This window comes from Bombina bombina, chromosome 1 (assembly GCF_027579735.1).
Source record: "Bombina bombina isolate aBomBom1 chromosome 1, aBomBom1.pri, whole genome shotgun sequence".
NCBI lineage: Eukaryota > Metazoa > Chordata > Amphibia > Anura > Bombinatoridae > Bombina > Bombina bombina.
In genome coordinates, this window is record NC_069499.1 from 485,234,099 (window position 1) to 485,255,234 (window position 21,136).

The 21,136-nt window shown below is 41.3% G+C and overlaps 1 protein-coding gene across 1 annotated transcript in view; it reads left to right on the top strand.

Annotated features, from left to right (window-relative positions):
* Positions 1-21,136, top strand: part of DNAJC10 (DnaJ heat shock protein family (Hsp40) member C10) — a 204,280-nt gene that overhangs the window by 148,496 nt on the left and 34,648 nt on the right. Inside the window, exons 18-20 of the mRNA XM_053712848.1 lie at positions 6,222-6,275; positions 7,325-7,472; positions 17,326-17,448. Coding sequence (XP_053568823.1) covers positions 6,222-6,275; positions 7,325-7,472; positions 17,326-17,448 — 325 coding nt within the window. The remainder of the gene's footprint in view (positions 1-6,221; positions 6,276-7,324; positions 7,473-17,325; positions 17,449-21,136) is intronic.

Here is a 21,136-nt window from a genome sequence, read left to right on the forward strand (position 1 = left end):
AGTCCACAATACATTACCTTTGCTGCCACTAGGAGAAGAGGCAAAGATTCACAAACGCCAAGAGCTATATAAAACCCCTCCTGTCTCTCTGGTAGTTTAATCTTATCTTTACCTCTGCTGGAGGAAGGTGAAGAGTGAAGATGTGCAAATTCTTCATGAGAGGGGTTCTCAGATTGATTTGAGGCCAATTCCCCCTCGGAATACAGGGTTTGTGAGAGGGAATTGAGTACTGGTTGTGACTCATTTTTTCTTTCCAATGAGAATTTTAGTCACTGACCTCCCACAGATGTCACACTGACTTGTATTCCTTTCCTTGTGGCGCAAACTTAGCTGCAAAGTTGGGATGCTTCTATCATAAAATTGGGATAATTTTATTGTTTTCAAGCAGTTTTTCAAAAATTGTATGCTTTTTTTTTTTTCTCTTAAAGGCGCAGTACCGTTTTTTCAGATATTTTTTTTTCACTAAATAGTGTTTTCAAGCCTGTTTGTGGTCATTACTAGCCTGTTTAACATGTCTGACATTGAGGAAAGCCAATGTTCCATGTGTTTAGAAGCCATTGTGAAACCCCCACTTCAAATGTGTCCCTCATGTACTGAAAGGGCCTTACATTGCAAAGAACATATTTTAGCTGATAAAAGTATGTCTCAGGAGGATTCTCGGTCAGAAGAGAATCAGGTTATGTCATCTACTTCTCCCCAAGTGTCACAACCTTTAACGCCCGCACAAGCGACGCCAAGTACTTCTAGTGCGTCTAATTCTTTCACCCTGCAAGATATGGCCGCAGTTATGTCTACTACCCTCACAGAGGTATTATCTAAACTGCCTGGTTTGCAGGGGAAGCGCAGTAGGTCCGGTATGAGAGTAAATGCTGAGCCCTCTGACGCTTTATTAGCCATCTCCGATGTACCCTCGTAATGTTCTGAATTGGGGGTAGGGGATTTGCTGTCTGAGGGAGAGCTTTCCGATTCAGGAAAGATGTTCCCTCAAACAGACTCGGATATGACGGCTTTTAAGTTTAAGCTTGAACACCTCCGCTTGTTGCTCAGGGAGGTTTTAGTGACTCTGGATGATTGTGACCCTATTGTAATTCCACCAGAGAAATTGTGTAAAATGGATAGATATCTAGAGGTTCCTACTTATACTAATGTTTTTCCGGTCCCTATGAGGATTTTGGACATTGTTACTAAGGAATGGGATAGACCAGGCATTCCGTTCTCTCCCCCTCCTACTTTTAAGAAAATGTTTCCCATATCTGACACCATTCGGGATTTGTGGCAGACGGTCCCTAAGGTGGAGGGAGTTATTTCTACCCTTGCTAAGTGTACAACTATACCTATTGAGGACAGTTTGTGCTTTCAAAGATCCTATGGATAAAAAATTAGAGTGTCTTCTAAAGAAAATATTTATTCATCAGGGTTTTCTTCTGCAACCTATAGCGTGCATTGTTCCTGTAACTACTGCAGCTGCTTTTTGGTTCGAGGCTCTAGAGGAGGCTCTTAAGGTTGAGACCCCATTAGATGATATTTTAGATAGAATTAAGGCTCTCAAGCTAGCCAATTCTTTTATTACAGATGCCGCTTTTCAACTGGCTAAATTAGCGGCAAAGAATTCAGGTTTTGCCATTTTAGCGCGTTATGGCTTAAGTCCTGGTCTGCTGATGTGTCCTCAAAATCTAAGCTATTAGCTATTCCTTTCAAGGGTAAGACCCTATTCTGGCCTGAACTGAAGGAGATCATTTCCGACATCACTGGAGGAAAAGGCCATGCCCTTCCTCAGGATAAGACAAATAGAATGAGGGCCAAACAAAATAATTTTCGTTCCTTTCGAAACTTCATAGGTGGTCCCTCAATCCAAGTCAGTCTGGAGACCTAACCAGACCTGGAATAAAGGTAAACAGGCCAAGAAGCCCGCTGCTGCCTCCAAGACAGCATGAAGGGGCAGCCCCCGACGGGACCGGATCTAGTAGGGGGCAGACTTTCTCTCTTCGCTCAGGCTTGGGCAAGAGACGTTCAGGATTCCTGGGCTTTAGAAATCGTGACCCAGGGGTATCTTCTAGACTTCTAAGATTCTCCGCCAATGGGGATATTTCATCTTTCACGGTTGTCTGTAAACCAGACAAAAAGAGAGGCGTTCTTACGCTATGTAGAAGACCTATATACTATGGGTGTAACCTGCCCAGTTCCAAAAGCAGAACAGGGGCAGGGGTTTTACTCCAATCTGTTTGTGGTTCCCAAAAAAGAGGGAACCTTCAGACCGATTTTAGATCTCAAGATCCTAAACAAATTTCTCAGAGTCCCATCCTTCAAGATGGAGACCATTTGGACTATTTTACCAATGATCCAGGAGGGTCAATATATGACCACCGTAGATTTGAAGGATGCGTATCTTCACATCCCTATCCACAAAGATCATCACCAGTTCCTCAGGTTCGCCTTCTTGGACAAGCATTACCAGTTTGTGGCTCTTCCCTTCGGGTTGGCCACAGCTCCCAGAATTTTCACAAAGGTGCTTGGGTTCCTTCTGGCGGTTCTAAGGCCGCGGGGCATAGCAGTGGTGCCTTATCTGGACAATATCTTAATTCAGGCTTAACTTACCAACTAGCCAAATCACACACGGACATAGTGTTGGCTTTTCTAAGATCTCACGGGTGGAAGGTGAACATAAAGAAGAGTTCACTTATCCCTCTCACAAGATTTCCATTTCTGGGAACTCTGATAGACTCGGTAGACATGAAATTTTTTCTGACGGAGGTCAGAAAATCAAAGATCTTAACCACCTGTCGAGCACTTCATTCCATTCCTCGGCCGTCAGTGGCTCAGTGTATGGAGGAAATTGGACTAATGGTTTGCTTGCTTGCATCTCAGACCACTGCAACTATGCATGCTCAGACAGTGGAATGGGGACTATGCAAATTTATCTCCTCAGATAAATCTGGATCAAGAGACCAGAGACTCTCTTCTTTGGTGGTTGTCACAGGATCATCTGTCCCAGGGAATGTGTTTCTGCAGGCCAGCATGGGTCATAGTGACGACGGACGCCAGCCTATTGGGCTGGGCTGCAGTCTGGAATTCCCTGAAGGCACAGGGTGTGTGGACTCAGGAGGAGGCTCTCCTTCTAATAAATATTCTAGAACTGAGAGCAATATTCAACGCGCTTCAGGCGTGGCCTCAGCTGGCTTGGGCCAAATTCATAAGATTCCAGTCGGACAATATCACGACTGTAGCATATATCAATCATCAAGGGGGAGCAAAGAGTTCTCTAGCGATGATAGAGGTTTCCAAAATAATTCGATGGGCAGAGATTCACTCTTGCCATCTATCAGCAATCTATATCCCAGGAGTGGAGAACTGGGAAGTGGATTTTCAAAGTCGACAGACTTTTCATCCGGGGGAGTGGGAGCTTCATCCGGAGGTATTTGCACAATTGATTCATCAATGGGGCACACGAGAATTGGATCTGATGGCATCTCATCAGAATGCCAAACTTCCTTGTTAGGGGTCCAGATCGAGGGATCCCCAATCAATTTTACTGCACAAGCGTCTAGCTGATGTTCCAGACGTTCAGTCGTTTTGTCAGGCTTTGGTTAGAATTAAGCCTGTGTTTAGACCTGTTGCTCCGCCATGGAGTTTGAATTTAGTTCTTAAAGTTCTTCAAGGGGTTCCGTTTGAACCTATGCATTCTATAGATATTAAGCTTCTATCTTGGAAAGTTCTGTTTTTAGTTGCTATCTCTTCGGCTTGAAGAGTTTCTGAACTATCTGCATTGCAATGCGACTCACCTTATCTTGTTTTCCATTCTGATAAGGTGGTTTTGCGTACCAAATCTGGATTCCTTCCTAAGGTTGTTTCTAATAAGAATATTTATCAGGAAATTGTTGTTCCTTCTCTGTGTCCTAACCCTTCTTCTAAGAAGGAGCGTCTGTTACATAATTTGGACGTGGTTCGTGCTTTGAAGTTTTACTTGCAAGCGACCAAAGATTTCCATCAAACATCTTAACTGTTTGTTGTCTATTCTGGAAAACGTAGAGGTCAAACAGCTACGGCTAACTCTTTCTTTTTGGCTGAAAAGCATCATCCGGTTGGCATACGAGACTGCTGGACAGCAGCCTCCTGAAAGGATTACAGCTCACTCTACTAGAGCGGTGGCTTCCACATGGGCTTTTAAAAATGATGCTTCTGTTGAACAGATTTGTAAGGCTGCAACTTGGTCTTCCCTTCATACCTTTTCCAAATTTTACAAATTTGATACTTTTGCTTCTTCGGAGGCTATTTTGGGGAGAAAAGTTCTTCAAGCAGTGGTGCCTTCTGTTTAGGCATCTGTCTTGTCCCTCCCGTTCATCCGTGTCCTGTAGCTTTGGTATTGTATCCCACAAGTAAAGGATGAATCCGTGGACTCGTCGTATCTTATAGAAGAAAAGTAAATTTATGCTTACCTGATAAATTGATTTCTTCTATGATACGACGAGTCCACGGCCCGCCCTGTCATTTTAAGACAGATTATATTTTTTGATTTAAAGGGACAGTCTACACCAGAATTTTTATTGTTTTAAAAGATAGATAATCCCTTTATTACCAATTTCCCAGTTTTGCATAACCAACACAGTTATAATAATATACTTTTAACCTCTGTGATTATCTTGTATCTAAGCCTCTGCAAACTGCCCCTTTTTTCAGTTCTTTTGACAGACTTGCAGTCTAGCCAATCAGTGCCTGCTCCCAGATAACTTCTCGTGCACGAGCACAGTGTTATCTATATTAAATATGTGAACTAACACCCTCTAGTGGTGAAAAACTGTTAAAATGCATTCTGAAAGAGGTGGGCTTCAAGGTCTAAGAAATTAGCATATGAACCTCCTAGGTTAAGCTTTCAACTAAGAATACCAAGAGAACAAAGCAAAATTGGTGATAAAAGTAAATTGGAAAAGTGTTTAAAATTACATGCTCTGTCTGAATCATGAGTTTATTTTGGCCTAGACTGCACCTTTTAGTTTCTCCTTTTTCTTCCTATACCTTCGGTCGAATGACTGGGGGGTGGAGTCAAGGGAGGAGCTATATAGACAGCTCTGCTGTGGTGCTCTTTGCCACTTCCTGTTAGCAGGAGGATAATATCCCACAAGTAAAGGATGAATCCGTGGACTCTTATCATAGAAGAAATCAATTTATCAGGTAAGCATAAATTTACTTTTTTACATTTTGTGTGTTTTATCAATTAAACTAATATTATTTTTAAATTTGACATTGAATGGCAAAAAAGAGGCTTTGAATTTACAATCACTTAAAGACAAATGGACATGGTTAATACGTCATGCCCCAGGTACCTTATTGATGTTGTAGCTACGTCCTTCACTTCTCTGCAAATTGTAGCAACATTGCTACAGTTTACAATGTTGGTGTTTTTATAGCTGAAATCCCACAAGTAAATACTTTGCTGATAACAGAGTACTCCTGTACCCCAGAATATAGAACACTGCATACCAGAGGGGTAATGGGTCTCACATAGGTCTGAGAATCCCTATCCAAAAACTGTAACACCTCTAATCTCCACAGTCTCTCCTAAGACGCAAAGAAAACTAGATAGTACAGGGAGGTTGGAGGACTTAAAAACTCTTGTGGTTTGAGGTTCTTTGCCTCCTCCTAGTGGCAGGAATTCAGTCCTACACATTAAGGCTTGTGGGCTCTCACCATCATATGCAAAAAAAGGATGACAGTGCCCAGCTATACTGGAATTGAGTTTTAGAAACTAAAGTACAAGTAAAGCTGGCACTAGGCATTTCTCCCCTTATTTATCTTGCAGTTACACTAATTTTGTTTGTTCATTTTGATACCTCATTTGATCCATAAAATATATTGTGTAATCTGCTTCCAAATCCTCATATTTGGCCAAATAGACCTAAAAGACTCTGTTAAATAGAACTTTATTACATGCAAAGCATCTCTTGGACTTTTTATTTGCATATTCAAATCTATGTAACTGAGATGGGAGAGGTTTTATAGAGCTATTGGGGTTTGGGAATCATTGCCACCTCCTAGTGATAAGAAATGCATTTATCTAGTAAGCATACATTTGTTTTGTTTATTTTTGCCAAAATTTAATTTAACATCTGATTAGAAATAATTTTGTTTGTTCATAGTGACCTTCTGTACTGTAGAAACATATTTGCTTTTTACAGGTTGTGCATACAGGAGTGGTATTTACTGATTCAAAATTTTATTCTTTTTAGTCCTTATAACGGCTGGAACAGAGATTCACATTCCATTAGAACCTGGGCACTTGCGTAAGTTTTATGTACCGTTTTGTTTTGTTTTATACAAGTTACCTGTAACTGTATTCTTTATACTACTATGGTTGTCACAAATAAATGTACAATTTTTTATTTTTATTTTTTTTTAATTATTATACAGGTACAGACCCCGAATGCGGAATTCCAAAATCCAGACTTTTTTTCATTAATATTTTTTAAAATTTATAATTTTTCCCTACTATGGTAGTAAGTCAGTCTTCTCTGTCTACCTCGGTTTTGTTTTTTTGTGTTCTAAACTGCAAATGATTAGTCTTTAAAACAATAACTATTACCTGATCTGATTACAACACTGTACTATGCTTCGGATGGTACTATGTATACAAAAGTATTAAAGGGATATAAAACCCAAATATTTTATTTTATTCACGATTCAGATAGAGCATCTAAGCAAGATTCTAATTTATTCCTATTCATTTTTCTTCATTCTCTTTGTATCTTTATTTGAAATTGCATGCTCTATCTGTTTAATGAAAAAAAAATTGGGTTTCATATCCCTTTAAGAATGATTGATATAAAACTACCTTAAGGTTCCATGTATAGCTATGTGTTATGACGTAAATATTGCATAAATGACACAAGATATTGTTGTTTACACTTAGTCCCACCCCTCTCCAATCTGTCCTATTTTACAGATGCAAATTTACAAATATTCTGACATCTAAACCTTTTCCGGACCCAAACAGTTTGGATAAAGGGTTTTGTACCTGTACTTGTTGTGCAAATTGGTAGACTGTACATTGTTTCATATGGATGGTATGACCCCACTCAGATTCTATATGTATTGTAATGGTAACGGTTGATATGTGGTACAGAATCTCTCTATTAGATGGTTTATGTAATGTGTCCTGTTTTCTATAAACCATATAAAAACATTTGTTACTAAGTTGTAGTAAAGCCATGTGTGTAGAAGAAATGTTTATTAAACATGCTCGTGTGTTTAGTCTGTTATTCTTCCCTGCACCAGATAAGTGACATTTTGTCTTCTATCATTGTGGAAAACCTCAATTTGATTTTCCTCTTAGGTATTCCCCTAAAGTATCTGTTGATCTAACTCCAGAAATCTTCAATGAAAAAGTACTGCATGGAAAGGATAACTGGGTTATAGATTTCTTTGCTCCTTGGTGTGGCCCATGTAAAAATTTTGCTCCGGAGTTTGAACTTCTAGCTAGAGTAAGTATGATTTATTTTTTTATTTATTTGTCATCCATTTTTAGTTCATGGCTTAACCTCTTCACTACTGGGACTTTCAGAGAAGAATTTGCCCAAATACAATAGAAGTTGTAGTATTTTTGCTATTACTCCATTTAAACAGAAATAGAACCTTGGTTTTTATTCTTTTTACCTGTCAAAACTATACAAAAAATAATTAAGTAGCCAACCCAAGATATTGATCAAGACACATTTGGTATATTTCATGCCACCATTTCTCCGCCAAATGCAATCATATAAAAAACATTTTGTTAACTTTTTCACAAACTTTGGTTTTGTCACTGAAAGTATTTACATACCGTTTGAGCATCCCCTTTATTCAGAAATAGCAGACATGCATGGCTTTGCCATTAGTTTTTGGTCATTTGAAGGCCAATAACTGCAGCTGCACACCACACTTCTATACCTGGCAGTGAAGGGGTTAATTAGGTAGCTTGTTAAGTTAATTTTAGCTTTAGTGTAGATTACCCTCCGACCCCCTGATCCCTAACTAATCTCTCCCAGACAGCTCTCTTCCCTCCCTACCCCCCACTGGTCACCACCATCTTAGGTACTGGGGCAGACAGTCTACCAATAGTAAGTTTTAAGGCAATTTTCTATATTTTTTAATTACTGTTTTTTTTTTTTTGTTTTGTGTTTTTTTGGGGGGGTTTTCTGCAGTGTAGGATCCCCTCCAACCTCCCTGATCCGTTCCAAACAGATCTCTAACCCCTCCCCCCCCCCAACTAGTGCCCAATTTATTTTTATATATATATATAACAAGAAGTAAAGAGTTACTAGTAGTCAGATAACTGTCAATACATACAAAGTAGCTTTCAAAAAGCTCTGAACAAAACCAACCTTCACACACAAAATGAAACTAAAAACAAGATAACTATGACAGCAGTTTTGCAAGAATGCTTTCAACACTGTTATGCATTGTGAAAACATCAAAAGCATTCTCGCATATCTACTGCCATAGAGTTCTACAGATGCGCACATTACCTACATACCTAGGTATTTTCTTCAACAAAGAATATTGTTAGAACTAAATAAATCTGATAGAAATGAATTAGAAACTGTCATAAAAAAATGTGGTTTCATGTCAGTTTAACTCTTAAACTATATACTAAAGCTATTAGCTCTGCTCTTAATGTGTTTTCTTTCTAATGACACGATGAGTCCATGTATCATCATTAATTACTGTTGGGAATATCACTCCTGCCCAGCAGGAGGCGGCAAAGAGCACCACAGCAAAGCTGTTAAATATCACCTCCCTTCTATCCCACCCCAGTCATTCTCTTTGCATACAGTATGTTAGAGCAAGGAAGTGGTAAAGTTAGGTGTTAGTTAAAGATTCTTCAATCAAGAGTTTATTATTTTTTTATGTAGTTCAAGATTGTGCTGCTTTGTTCTAGGGTGTAGCCGTAGTCCATATCAGTCTCTTCAGTAGAGCAGTGGTGACTTTAGAGCAATGGGAACTTGTGGGACATAATTCTCACTGCACCTCCCATGTAATTTATGCTGCCCTAATCCTGATAGCCTAAGTAAGATTACTGAGGCTCTATCTTTTCTCCACAGGGCTATGTGAGGGAGAGGATCTCTCAAACCTGGTGAGCTGCCTTGCTGTCTGGCAGATTTGCAAGGTAAGTGCTGACTTTTTATTCTGGGTCTGGGAAATAAAGGATCTCAGAGAAAGTGGAGCACTTTATTTACCTGGGACATAGAGCCTCCTATAGATAAAAGGAGGGGATTATATGACAGCACTTTATAGACAGGCACTGGGGTTGAGGAGAGACTCAAGATTAGGTGTTTTTCACTGCTCACGGTGGCTTAAATCACTGAGGCTGGGGAGATTGGCTCAGTATGAGGTGGTTCACTGTTTACATATAGCACTGGCTAAGCAGCTGCCTAGCAAGTTACGGAAGGGTTGTAAAGAGGCTTGAAAGAATGTTTAAGTCCCGGTGGCTGAACAAGAAACATGGCGACCGGGAGATTGCCTTTTGAAACGCCCACGATGGGTGGAGCTATGTGTGGCGCCAATTTGCGTTGCGCACCGCTTTCTCTGCACTTCCTGTTATCGGAAGGAACGGTGCAGAGTCAGAGTGTTTACACATGTGTTAGGAATACAATACATACTGATTCTACACCCTGTGAAATGTTAGTGCCACTTTATAAAACCGGACAGCGCTACAGCTGAGTTCCGGATCCTTTACTGAGAGGATTGTAACTGGTGTCAGAAGGATTAATAGGCACCTCAGCAAAGTTAAGCTAAGGTGTAGAGGGGTTCTGCAGTATTTGTGTACCTAATGAGTCTTTTCTGCACACAAAAATAAAAGTTAAGTTTTCTCCAACATAGGTGTGTCCGGTCCACGGCGTCATCCTTACTTGTGGGATATTCTCTTCCCCAACAGGAAATGGCAAAGAGCCCAGCAAAGCTGGTCACATGATCCCTCCTAGGCTCCGCCTACCCCAGTCATTCTCTTTGCCGTTGTACAGGCAACATCTCCACGGAGATGGCTTAGAGTTTTTTAGTGTTTAATCTGGGTATTTTGATAAGATTATATCGGCAGGCACTGTTTTAGACACCTTATTCTTAGGGGCTTTCCCAAATCATAGGCAGAGCCTCATTTTCGCGCCGGTGTTGCGCACTTGTTTTTGAGAGGACGACATTCTGATTCAAGCGTCGTCCCTTCCTCAAGCAAAGGCTCACACGGACATCGTCCTGGCCTTTCTCAGATCTCATGGATGGAAAGTGAACGTGGAAAAGAGTTCTCTATCTCCGTCAACAAGGGTTCCCTTCTTGGGAACAATAATAGACTCCTTAGAAATGAGGATTTTTCTGACAGAGGCCAGAAAAACAAAACTTCTAGACTCTTGTCGGATACTTCATTCCGTTCCTCTTCCTTCCATAGCGCAGTGCATGGAAGTGATAGGTTTGATGGTAGCGGCAATGGACATAGTTCCTTTTGCGCGCATTCATCTAAGACCATTACAACTGTGCATGCTCAGTCAGTGGAATGGGGACTATTCAAACTTGTCTCCGAGGATACAAGTAAATCAGAGGACCAGAGACTCACTCCGTTGGTGGCTGTCCCTGGACAACCTGTCACAAGGGATGACCTTCCGCAGACCAGAGTGGGTCATTGTCACGACCGACGCCAGTCTGATGGGCTGGGGCGCGGTCTGGGGATCCCTGAAAGCTCAGGGTCTTTGGTCTCGGGAAGAATCTCTTCTACCGATAAATATTCTGGAACTGAGAGCGATATTCAATGCTCTCAAGGCTTGGCCTCAGCTAGCGAGGGCCAAGTTCATACGGTTTCAATCAGACAACATGACAACTGTTGCGTACATCAACCATCAGGGGGGAACAAGGAGTTCCCTGGCGATGGAAGAAGTGACCAAAATCATTCTATGGGCGGAGTCTCACTCCTGCCACCTGTCTGCTATCCACATCCCAGGAGTGTGGAAAATTGGGAAGCGGATTTTCTGAGTCGTTAGACATTGCATCCGGGGGAGTGGGAACTCCATCCGGAAATCTTTGCCCAAGTCACTCAACTGTGGGGCATTCCAGACATGGATCTGATGGCCTCTCGTCAGAACTTCAAAGTTCCTTGCTACGGGTCCAGATCCAGGGATCCCAAGGCGGCTCTAGTGGATGCACTAGTAGCACCTTGGACCTTCAAACTAGCTTATGTATTCCCGCCGTTTCCTCTCATCCCCAGGATCAATCATGAAAGGGCGTCGGTGATCTTGATAGCTCCTGTGTGGCCACGCAGGACTTGGTATGCAGATCTGGTGAATGTCATCGGCTCCACCATGGAAGCTACCTTTGAGACGAGACCTTCTTGTTCAAGGTCCGTTCGAACATCCGAATCTGGTCTCACTCCAGCTGACTGCTTGGAGATTGAACGCTTGATCTTATCGAAGCGAGGGTTCTCAGATTCTGTTATCGATACTCTTGTTCAGGCCAGAAAGCCTGTAACTAGAAAGATTTACCACAAAATTTGGAAAAAATATATCTGTTGGTGTGAATCTAAAGGATTCCCTTGGGACAAGGTTAAGATTCCTAAGATTCTATCCTTCCTTCAAGAAGGATTGGAAAAAGGATTATCTGCAAGTTCCCTGAAGGGACAGATTTCTGCCTTGTCTGTGTTACTTCACAAAAAGCTGGCAGCTGTGCCAGATGTTCAAGCCTTTGTTCAGGCTCTGGTTAGAATCAAGCCTGTTTACAAACCTTTGACTCCTCCTTGGAGTCTCAACTTAGTTCTTTCAGTTCTTCAGGGGGTTCCGTTTGAACCCTTACATTCCGTTGATATTAAGTTATTATCTTGGAAAGTTTTGTTTTTGGTTGCAATTTCTTCTGCTAGAAGAGTTTCAGAATTATCTGCTCTGCAGTGTTCTCCTCCTTATCTGGTGTTCCATGCAGATAAGGTGGTTTTACGTACTAAACCTGGTTTTCTTCCAAAAGTTGTTTCTAACAAAAACATTAACCAGGAGATTATCGTACCTTCTCTGTGTCCGAAACCAGTTTCGAAGAAGGAACGTTTGTTGCACAATTTGGGTGTTGTTCGCGCTCTAAAATTCTATTTAGATGCTACAAAGGATTTTAGACAAACATCTTCCTTGTTTGTTGTTTATTCCGGTAAAAGGAGAGGTCAAAAAGCAACTTCTACCTCTCTCTCTTTTTGGATTAAAAGCATCATCAGATTGGCTTACGAGACTGCCGGACGGCAGCCTCCCGAAAGAATCACAGCTCATTCCACTAGGGCTGTGGCTTCCACATGGGCCTTCAAGAACGAGGCTTCTGTTGATCAGATATGTAGGGCAGCGACTTGGTCTTCACTGCACACTTTTACCAAATTTTACAAGTTTGATACTTTTGCTTCTTCTGAGGCTATTTTTGGGAGAAAGGTTTTGCAAGCCGTGGTGCCTTCCATCTAGGTGACCTGATTTGCTCCCTCCCATCATCCGTGTCCTAAAGCTTTGGTATTGGTTCCCACAAGTAAGGATGACGCCGTGGACCGGACACACCTATGTTGGAGAAAACAGAATTTATGTTTACCTGATAAATTACTTTCTCCAACGGTGTGTCCGGTCCACGGCCCGCCCTGGTTTTTTAATCAGGTCTGATAATTTATTTTCTTTAACTACAGTCACCACGGTATCATATGGTTTCTCCTATGCAAATATTCCTCCTTAACGTCGGTCGAATGACTGGGGTAGGCGGAGCCTAGGAGGGATCATGTGACCAGCTTTGCTGGGCTCTTTGCCATTTCCTGTTGGGGAAGAGAATATCCCACAAGTAAGGATGACGCCGTGGACCGGACACACCGTTGGAGAAAGTAATTTATCAGGTAAACATAAATTCTGTTTTAAAATTTAAATACAGTAACATTTTTCGGTTTTTATTAAAAAATTTAAGAATTTTATTTGAATAATTAATCCATTGTGAGTCAGAAATGGATCAAGAGGTCCTGCAAAGTATCACTTGTTCCTTATGTTTTGATGCCAATGTGGAACCACCGGTCCCTTTCTGTTCCTCGTGTTGAGAGAATTTTAAATTATAGGGATAGACTTTTTTTCTGAGCAAACTCCTAAGACAGATGCTGTTCAGGAGTCTAATGACAATGTTCAAAATATGCCGCAACTGTCTCCTCAAGTGTCCCAAATTTTATCGCCCACACATGCAGTGCCCTGTGTTAACTCTCAAACTCCACCTGGAGTTACCTTGCAAGACATCGCTTCTGTCATCGGCGGTATCTGATACATTCTCTGTCTGCCTTTCCCATGCTGAAGGGAAAGCACAAGAGGAAATGTTTTCAATCAGGGAATACAGTAGTGGCTATTCCGAATTTTTCTTCCCAGAAGTCTGAGGAAGATACTTCGGTAGTATCTGAGGGGGAAATTTCAGGCTCGGTGTAATGCATTTATCTGATACCAAGGTTGTTTCCTCCAGGTTTAAGCTTGAACACCTCATTTTGTTACTTAAGGAGGTTTTAGCTACCTTGGACGACTCCGTCACTACCGGCGTAGTCTATCCTACAAAGTACAGTCAAACTAAACAAGTAGTTTGACGTGCCCTCCATGGTGGAAGTATTTTCTGTACCAGAAAGGGCTACAGAGATTATGGCTAAGGAATGGGAGAAACCAGATATCCCTTTTTCTCAATTTCCCAATTTTAAAAGGATGTTTCCTATAGCAGACTCTATTAAGGAGTCTTGGCTGACGGTTCCCTAGGAGTAAGGGGCAATTTCCACGCCAGTCAGAGGACTACTATTCACTTAGAGGATAGTTGTTTCTTTAAAGATTCTATGGATAAGAAGTTAGAGGGGTCAGTCAAAAGACTGTATGTACACCAGGGTTTACAATGAATACCTGCAGTGTTAACGTCACTAGTGCGGCAGCATACTGGTTTGGGGTATTGTCTGTTTCTATCGGACAGACACTCCCCTTGAAGAAATCTAGGATTGGATAAGGGCCTTGAGGTTAACCAACTTCTTTATTACAGATGCTTCCCTTCAGGTTATTAAGGGGAGCTAAGATTTCAGGCTTCCTATATTGGCCCGCAGAGCATTATGGGTAAAATCCTGGTCTGCGGATGTCTCATCTAAGTCTAAACTTTTGGCGATTCCTTACAAGGGAAAGAATATCTCTGATATTATGGAAGGTAAGGGATATTCCCTTCCTCAGGATAAGAGAAATAAAAAAGGACGTTGGAGTAAGTTTTGTTCCTTTTTGAATTTTCAAGGAAAATCCTGCCACTCCCTGTTCCAAACTTGAGCAGTCCAAGCCTTCCTGGAGACACAATCAGTCTTGGAATAGGGGAAAGCAATCCAAAAAACCTGCTGTTGAATCAGACAGCATGAAGAACCTGCCTCCGATACGGGATCGGATCTTGTGGGGGGCAGGTTTTCCTCCTTCGATCAAGCTTGGTTTTGAGATACAAACTGGAGTTTAAGATTTTTCCACCCAGGGGCAGGTTCTGCCTTCAAGCTTTTCTGCAGACCAGACAAAAAGAAAGGCGTTCTTGTACACGTGTACGGAACCTCTCCAACCTGGGAGTGATGGTTTCTGTTCCAAAGCAGGAACGCGGTCTGGGATTCTATTCCAATCTGTTTGTGATTCCCAAGAAGGAGGGAACTGTCAGACCAATGTTACTCATAAGTCTAATCAAGTTTCTCAGAGTGCTGTCCTTCAAGATGGAGACTATTCGTTCCATTCTTCCTTGGGTCCAAGAGGGTTCACTTAATATGACCACGGTGGATTAATGGACGCTTACTTGCAGGTTCCCACCCACAAGGACCATCACAATTTTCTTTCTTGACAAACACTTCCAGCTCGGGGCTCTTCAATTCAGCCTTGCCACAGCTCCCAGAATTTTTTCATCTCTCGGATGGAAGGGGAATTTGGAAGAGAGTTCCTTAGTTCTAACTACAAGGGTAGTTTTCTTGGGGTCCATAATAGACTCCTTTATAAATACATTTTTCTGACAGAAGTCAGGAAATTAAGGCAGACTTCTGCAGTTAATCATGCTCAGGCAGTGGAATGGAGATTATGCAGATCTGTCTCCGCAATTACAGCTGGAGCAGGAGACAAGGGATCTCTACTTTAGTGGTTGTCTCAGTATCATCTCTCCCAGGGAACCTGCTTTTGCAGATCTTCCTGGGTGATTGTGACAACAGATGGCAGCCTTCTGGGATGGGGAGCAGTTTGGGGCACTCTAAAGGCTCAGGGAACATGGACTCGGTCGGAGTCTGTTCTACCCATAAACTTTCTGGAATTGAGAGCAATCTTCAATGCTCTCCTGGCCTGGCCTCAGTTAGCTTCGGCCTGGTTCATCAGTTTCCAGTCGGATAATATAACTTCAGTGGCTTACTCCACCCGTTGGGGAGGAACTCAGAGTTCCTTGGCCATGACAGAGGTAGCCAAGATCATTCAGTGGGCGGTGACCCACAATTGCTGTCGGCGATCCACATTCCAGGAGTGGACATCTGGGAGGCAGACTTCCTAAACAGGCAGACCTTTCACCTGGGGGAGTGGGAACTCCATCCGGAAGTGTTTTCCAGCCTGATTCTCAAATGGGGTCAGTCGGAATTGGATCTCATGGCTTCTTGGCAGAATGCCAAACTTCCGTGGTACGGGTCAAGGTCAAGGAACCCTCAGGCTGTACTGATAGACGCTCTGACGGTACCTTTGAATTTCAGTCTTGCATACCTATTTCCTCTGTTTACTCTTCTACCTCCGGTCATTGCTCGAATCAAGCAGGAGAGGCCGTCGGTGATCCTCCTTACACCTGCGTGGCCTTGCAGGATTTGGTATGCAGTCCTGGTGGACATGTCATCTCTTCCACCTTGGATACTTTCATATTCAAGGACCCTTCTTTTATCCAAATATAGTTTCTCTGAAGCTGACTGCTTCAAGATTGAACGCTTATTTTTATCCAAGCGTGGATTTTCAGAATCGGTCACTGAGACCATGATTTAGGTTCGTAAACCTGTGACTAGGAAGATTTACCATAAGATATGGCATAAATATCTATACTGGTGTGAATCCAAGGGCTACTCTTGGAGTATAGTTCGGATTCCTATAATTCTGCCCTTTCTCCAAGAAGTTTGGAGAAGGGATTATCGGCAAATACCCTAAAAGGTCAAATATCTGCCTTGTCTATTTTGTTACATAAACGTCTGGCGGACTTCCCAGACTTACAATGTTTTTGTCAGGCCTTTGTCAGGATCAGGCCTGTATTCAAACCAGTTACTCCTTCTTGGAGTCTTAATTTAGTTTTTAAAAATCTTCATGGGGTTCCGTTTGAGCCGATGCATTCCTTAGATATTAAGTTATTATCTTGGAAAGTTTTGTTTCTTGTCGCTATTTCATCTGTTGGTAGATTTTCAGAGCTCTCGGTATTGCAGTATGAGTCTCCTTTTTACGTACTAAATTAGGGTTTCTCCCTAAAGTAGTTTCAGACCGGAACATTAATCAGGAGATTGTTGTTCCTTCCTTGTGTCCTAATCCTACTTCTCAGGAGGAACGGCTTCTACACAATCTGGACGTGGTTTGTGCACTAAAATTCTATTTACAGGCGACTAAGGATTTTCTTCAGTCATCTGCTTAATGTTCGGAACAGAAAGCTACGGCTACTTCTCTTTGTGCTGAAGAGTATCATTTGCTTTGCCTATGAAACTGCTGGACAGCAGCCTCCCGAAGGAGTAACGGCTCTTTCTACGGGTGTTGTTTCCTCTTCCTGGGCATTCAAAATGAAGCCTTATGGAACAGTTTTGCAAGGCTGCAACTTGGTCCTCTCCTCTCTTTTTCAGACTTCTATAAATTTGACTTTTTAGCCTCGGCTGAGGTTTCTTTTGGGAGAAAGGTTCTTCAAGCAGTGGTGCCTTCCGTTTAGGTTTCCTGTCTTATCCCTCCCTTATCTGTGTACTCTAGCTTGGGTATTGATTCCCAACAGTAATTGATGATCCGTGGACTCATCGTATCATTGGAAAGGAAAACAAAATTTATGTTTACCTGCTAAATTTATTTCTTGACACGATGAGTCCACAGCCCGCCCTGTTATTGAGACAGGTTGTTAGTATTTTATAAACTTCAGACACCTCTGCACCTTGTTGCTTACTTTCTCTCCTTTACTTCGATCGATTGACTGGGGTGGGATAGAAGGGAGGTGATATTTAACAGCTTTGCTGTGGTGCTCGTTGCTGCCTCCTGCTGGGCAGGGATGATATTCCCAACAGTAATTAATGATGATCTGTGGACTCATCGTGTCAAGAAAGAAAGAAATTTATCAGGTAAGCATAAATTTTGTTTTTATTACATTCTTTAGATTGTTAAAGGTAAAATCAGAGCTGGAAAAGTGGATTGTCAAGCTTATGCACACCTCTGCCAAACAGCAGCCATCAGAGCCTATCCCACAGTTAGATTTTATCCATATCAAAGATCTAAAAAGGTAAGCATTGTATGGTTGCACTACTTGTTGTCAATGTCTTTTAGTCTCTTTCCCTAAGCTCTTTAATCTTTTCATTTGTAGACAGTGATCCAGGAAATATTTCTTTCAGTTTAAGTAGTCTGTTGGAATGTGAATATAAAAGGCACATGTACACACAGTTGTTTAGATGGGCAATATAATAAAAAGCTTGTTAATAAAAATTGGCATTAGGAAGCTTTTTTGCCACTGTAAAATGTTTCTCTCAAATGTAAAATAAGTGTTCATGGTTTTAAGCCAATTTTTATGGATATTCATCAGTTTTAGGAATATTTTACACCCAGCCTGTGTCCCATTTTTCCCCCAAATCTAATTGCAATCGTTATATAATTAAAAAATAAATATTTATTCTAATTTTATTTTTTAAACACAATGTAGTTAAGTTTAAAATTCTACAAGTTTTAAAGACTCAACCATACTGAAGATCTTATATATTGACAAGCAAATTCAATACAGGTAGATAGGTGTCTATATTTAAATATTTCAACCAAACTATTTCACGGTCTTCTCTAAATTTAGAGGAATCCTTTTTAGTGTCTACTGCATTCCTGTTTGCCGCAGTTTATAGTAAATGTTCATTCTCCCCGTTTTAAACTGGCAGTTTAATCTAGAACCTTTACAAAAATGTATGTGGCACTAATTTTTGAAAAAAATCTAACTGTTCAATTGGCTTCATGTACTGCAGTAATACTGTTAACATTTTGACATAAAAACCTGAATGAGCCCTATCTCTAAGCCTTATACAAAATATTAGCAACAAAATGTATTTGCTTTCTGTGTGAAAACAACAAAGGATTCTCTTTAGTCCTATTTATATTGGTGACAAAAGTTTAATGAAACCGTTTCCCCTGTAAGAACCAAAGTGCCTAGTGATTGCCATCAATTCTAGTCTGGTTGGGTAGCAATCTCTAGTCAGTCTAAAGCATTGGTGAAATAATCTGTTGCAGTTCTTCCACCAAAATTGTATGCTTATGGTTTTGTGAAGTTAAAAAAGACTGGGTCAAATGTATCAAATATCAGAAAAATTAAAGTTAAACACCTAGTGTGTTTCTTAAAGGGACAGTAAACTTAAAAAAAAATATGTAACATTATCTTAGCGACGGCTTTAAAGTGCACTTAACTGGTTTCTTCTCCAGGCTCTTCTGATCATGTCTTCTTTTACAAAAGCGGTTTGCAGGCACTCGCTCGATCTCACTATTGAACTGAATGTAGCGCGCTCCCACTCTGGTCTGTTAGCAGAAGCGAGCTACATTTAGTTCAATAGCTAAGTGCAGAATTATAGAACATTGTTTTTTAAGTTTACTGTCTCTTTTAAAGGGGTGACAGCATGTACAAGTTCAGCAGAGACAGTAGGCAGTTTAAGGAAAACATTGTTTTTCATCAGATGGTGAGAGTCCATGAGCCATCGCGTGTGAATATTCACCTCCTGACAACTAGGAAAAGCAAGACTCCCCAACACAGAGCTTTAAATCCCTCCCACTTCCCATGATCCTCAATCATTTTTCTTTTGCCTCCTTGATGAGGAGTGAGGTAAAAGATCATCTAACTGATCTGAGGCCTGTATCATCCTCACAGTAACCTATGATTCAGAGGGGCAGACAAGGAGTTACCAGCCAGGCAGTGAAAGTTATTTTCTTAGTGAGAAATGTTGCAAGCCTCCCAGGGGAAATATGGACTTGGCCACCAATCCCCTGGTCTACAGTGAGTTGCTCCTTGTGGAGCCACAGCCCTCCCCAGGGGAAATGTGGACTTCTCCACCAATCCCTGTTGGTGTATGTATCAAAAAGACACTGGAAGCTTTTAAGAAAACTGCATTAGGCTTTACTTGTACAGATGCATCAGCAATATTTAGAACATACCAAAGGACTTGTAAAACGATAGTCTGCACACACAGAGGAGGAAAACACAATAGAGAAAAATAAAACAACTTCCTTCCTGTAAAAAAGAATGAACAAGATCACAGATATAAACAATCAGCAATCTAAACTGAACAGCGCCATCTACAGCATATATGTTGTTCATACATGTGGTATAGTACATGCTGTTGTATTTCCCAACGGCATGTACATAATTACACTACATTCAGTTTCTTTTGAAGAAAACAATGCCGTTCCTTTGGCAACGGTTTTGTGAGTGCGTCTGCAGTCATCTCTTCCGATGGGCAGTATTGAATGTCAATAATACCTTGTTCTTGCATGTCCCTGAGTAAATGAGATTTTACATCAATGTGCTTGGTTCGAGGATTCACTCTTTCTGATTGTGTCAACTTTATACACCCTTGGTTGTCTTCAAGGATTGGTATGGGTTTAGACACATCCAATCCCATATCTAGAAAAAGTTGACAAATCCAAATTGCTTCTTGACATGCATGTGCTGCTGCTATATATTCTGCTTCCGTTGAAGAGAGTGCAACAGTCGCTTGTTTTCGACTGGACCAACTTATTATTCCTTCTCCATACTGGAAGATGTAACCACTTGTAGATTTGCGGTCAGTGGTATCTCCGGCCCAATCTGCATCAACATATCCAATTAGTTTTGGGTTTGATGTTGCTAGCAGTCGCAGCTTCATCCGAATTGTTCCTTTTAGGTACTGTATCACCCTCTTTACTGCATTCCAGTCGCGTTGGCATGGTGTCGCAACTTTTCTACAGAGTATACCTATTGCTGCGGCAATGTTTGGTCTTGTCACGGTGGCAATGTTTAGCAATTTTCCAATTGCCCTGCGGTAATTGTCATGTTTTTCAGGTAATCTGGTTCCATAGGTGTTTTCACCTCTTTTGCATCTTGCATGTGAAACTGCTCTAATATTTCTGTAATTTTCTGACTTTGGTTAAGAAGATAGCTTCCATTCTCTTCCCTTTTCTATTTAGATTCCTAAATAATGAGTGATGTTCCCTAGTTCTTTAATCTCAAAGTTCTGTTTTAGTATATGAACTATTTGGTCACAGTCCCCTTCTTGTTCAAAACAAGTTATGTCATCAACATAAATTAGGATGTATATCCATTTGTTTTCTTGATGCCTTGAATATAGACATGGATCTGCTTTGCTTCTTGAGAATCCTTGTTTCATGAGTACTTCATTCACTTTTTCATTCCACATTCTCGCAGCTTGCTTTAGTCCATAGATGCTCTTTTGAAGTTTGCATACAAGGTTCTGTTCCCTCTCAAATCCAGGTGGCTGTTCCATCTAGAGATCCTCCTTGATGTCTCCATATAGGAAAGCAGTCTTGACGTCCAGGTGCTTCACTTGCATTCCCTTTCCGGCTGCAATGCTAAGGAGCGCTCTGATGGTGGAGTGTTTTACAACTGGAGCAAAAGTTTCATCATAATCTTCTCCAAATTTCTGTGAGTATCCTTTTGCAACTAATCTTGCCTTGTATCTGTGGATATTTCCTTCTGCATCGTATTTTACTTTAAAAGTCCATTTGCTTCCTATAGCTTTGCGACCGGGGGGGAGCTCAGTGAGTGTCCAGGTTTTATTTTTCTGAAGTGATTTTATTTCTTCTTCGGCTGCTTTTCTCCATTGGTTGGCTTCCCTTTTTGGCAATTTTTCTATGTCTTCCCAGGATGTTGGCTTGAGTGTTTCATGTGTCTTAGCGATGTATGACAGCTTGCGGGGTGGTATACCTTTCGTCACCCGAGTCGATTTTCT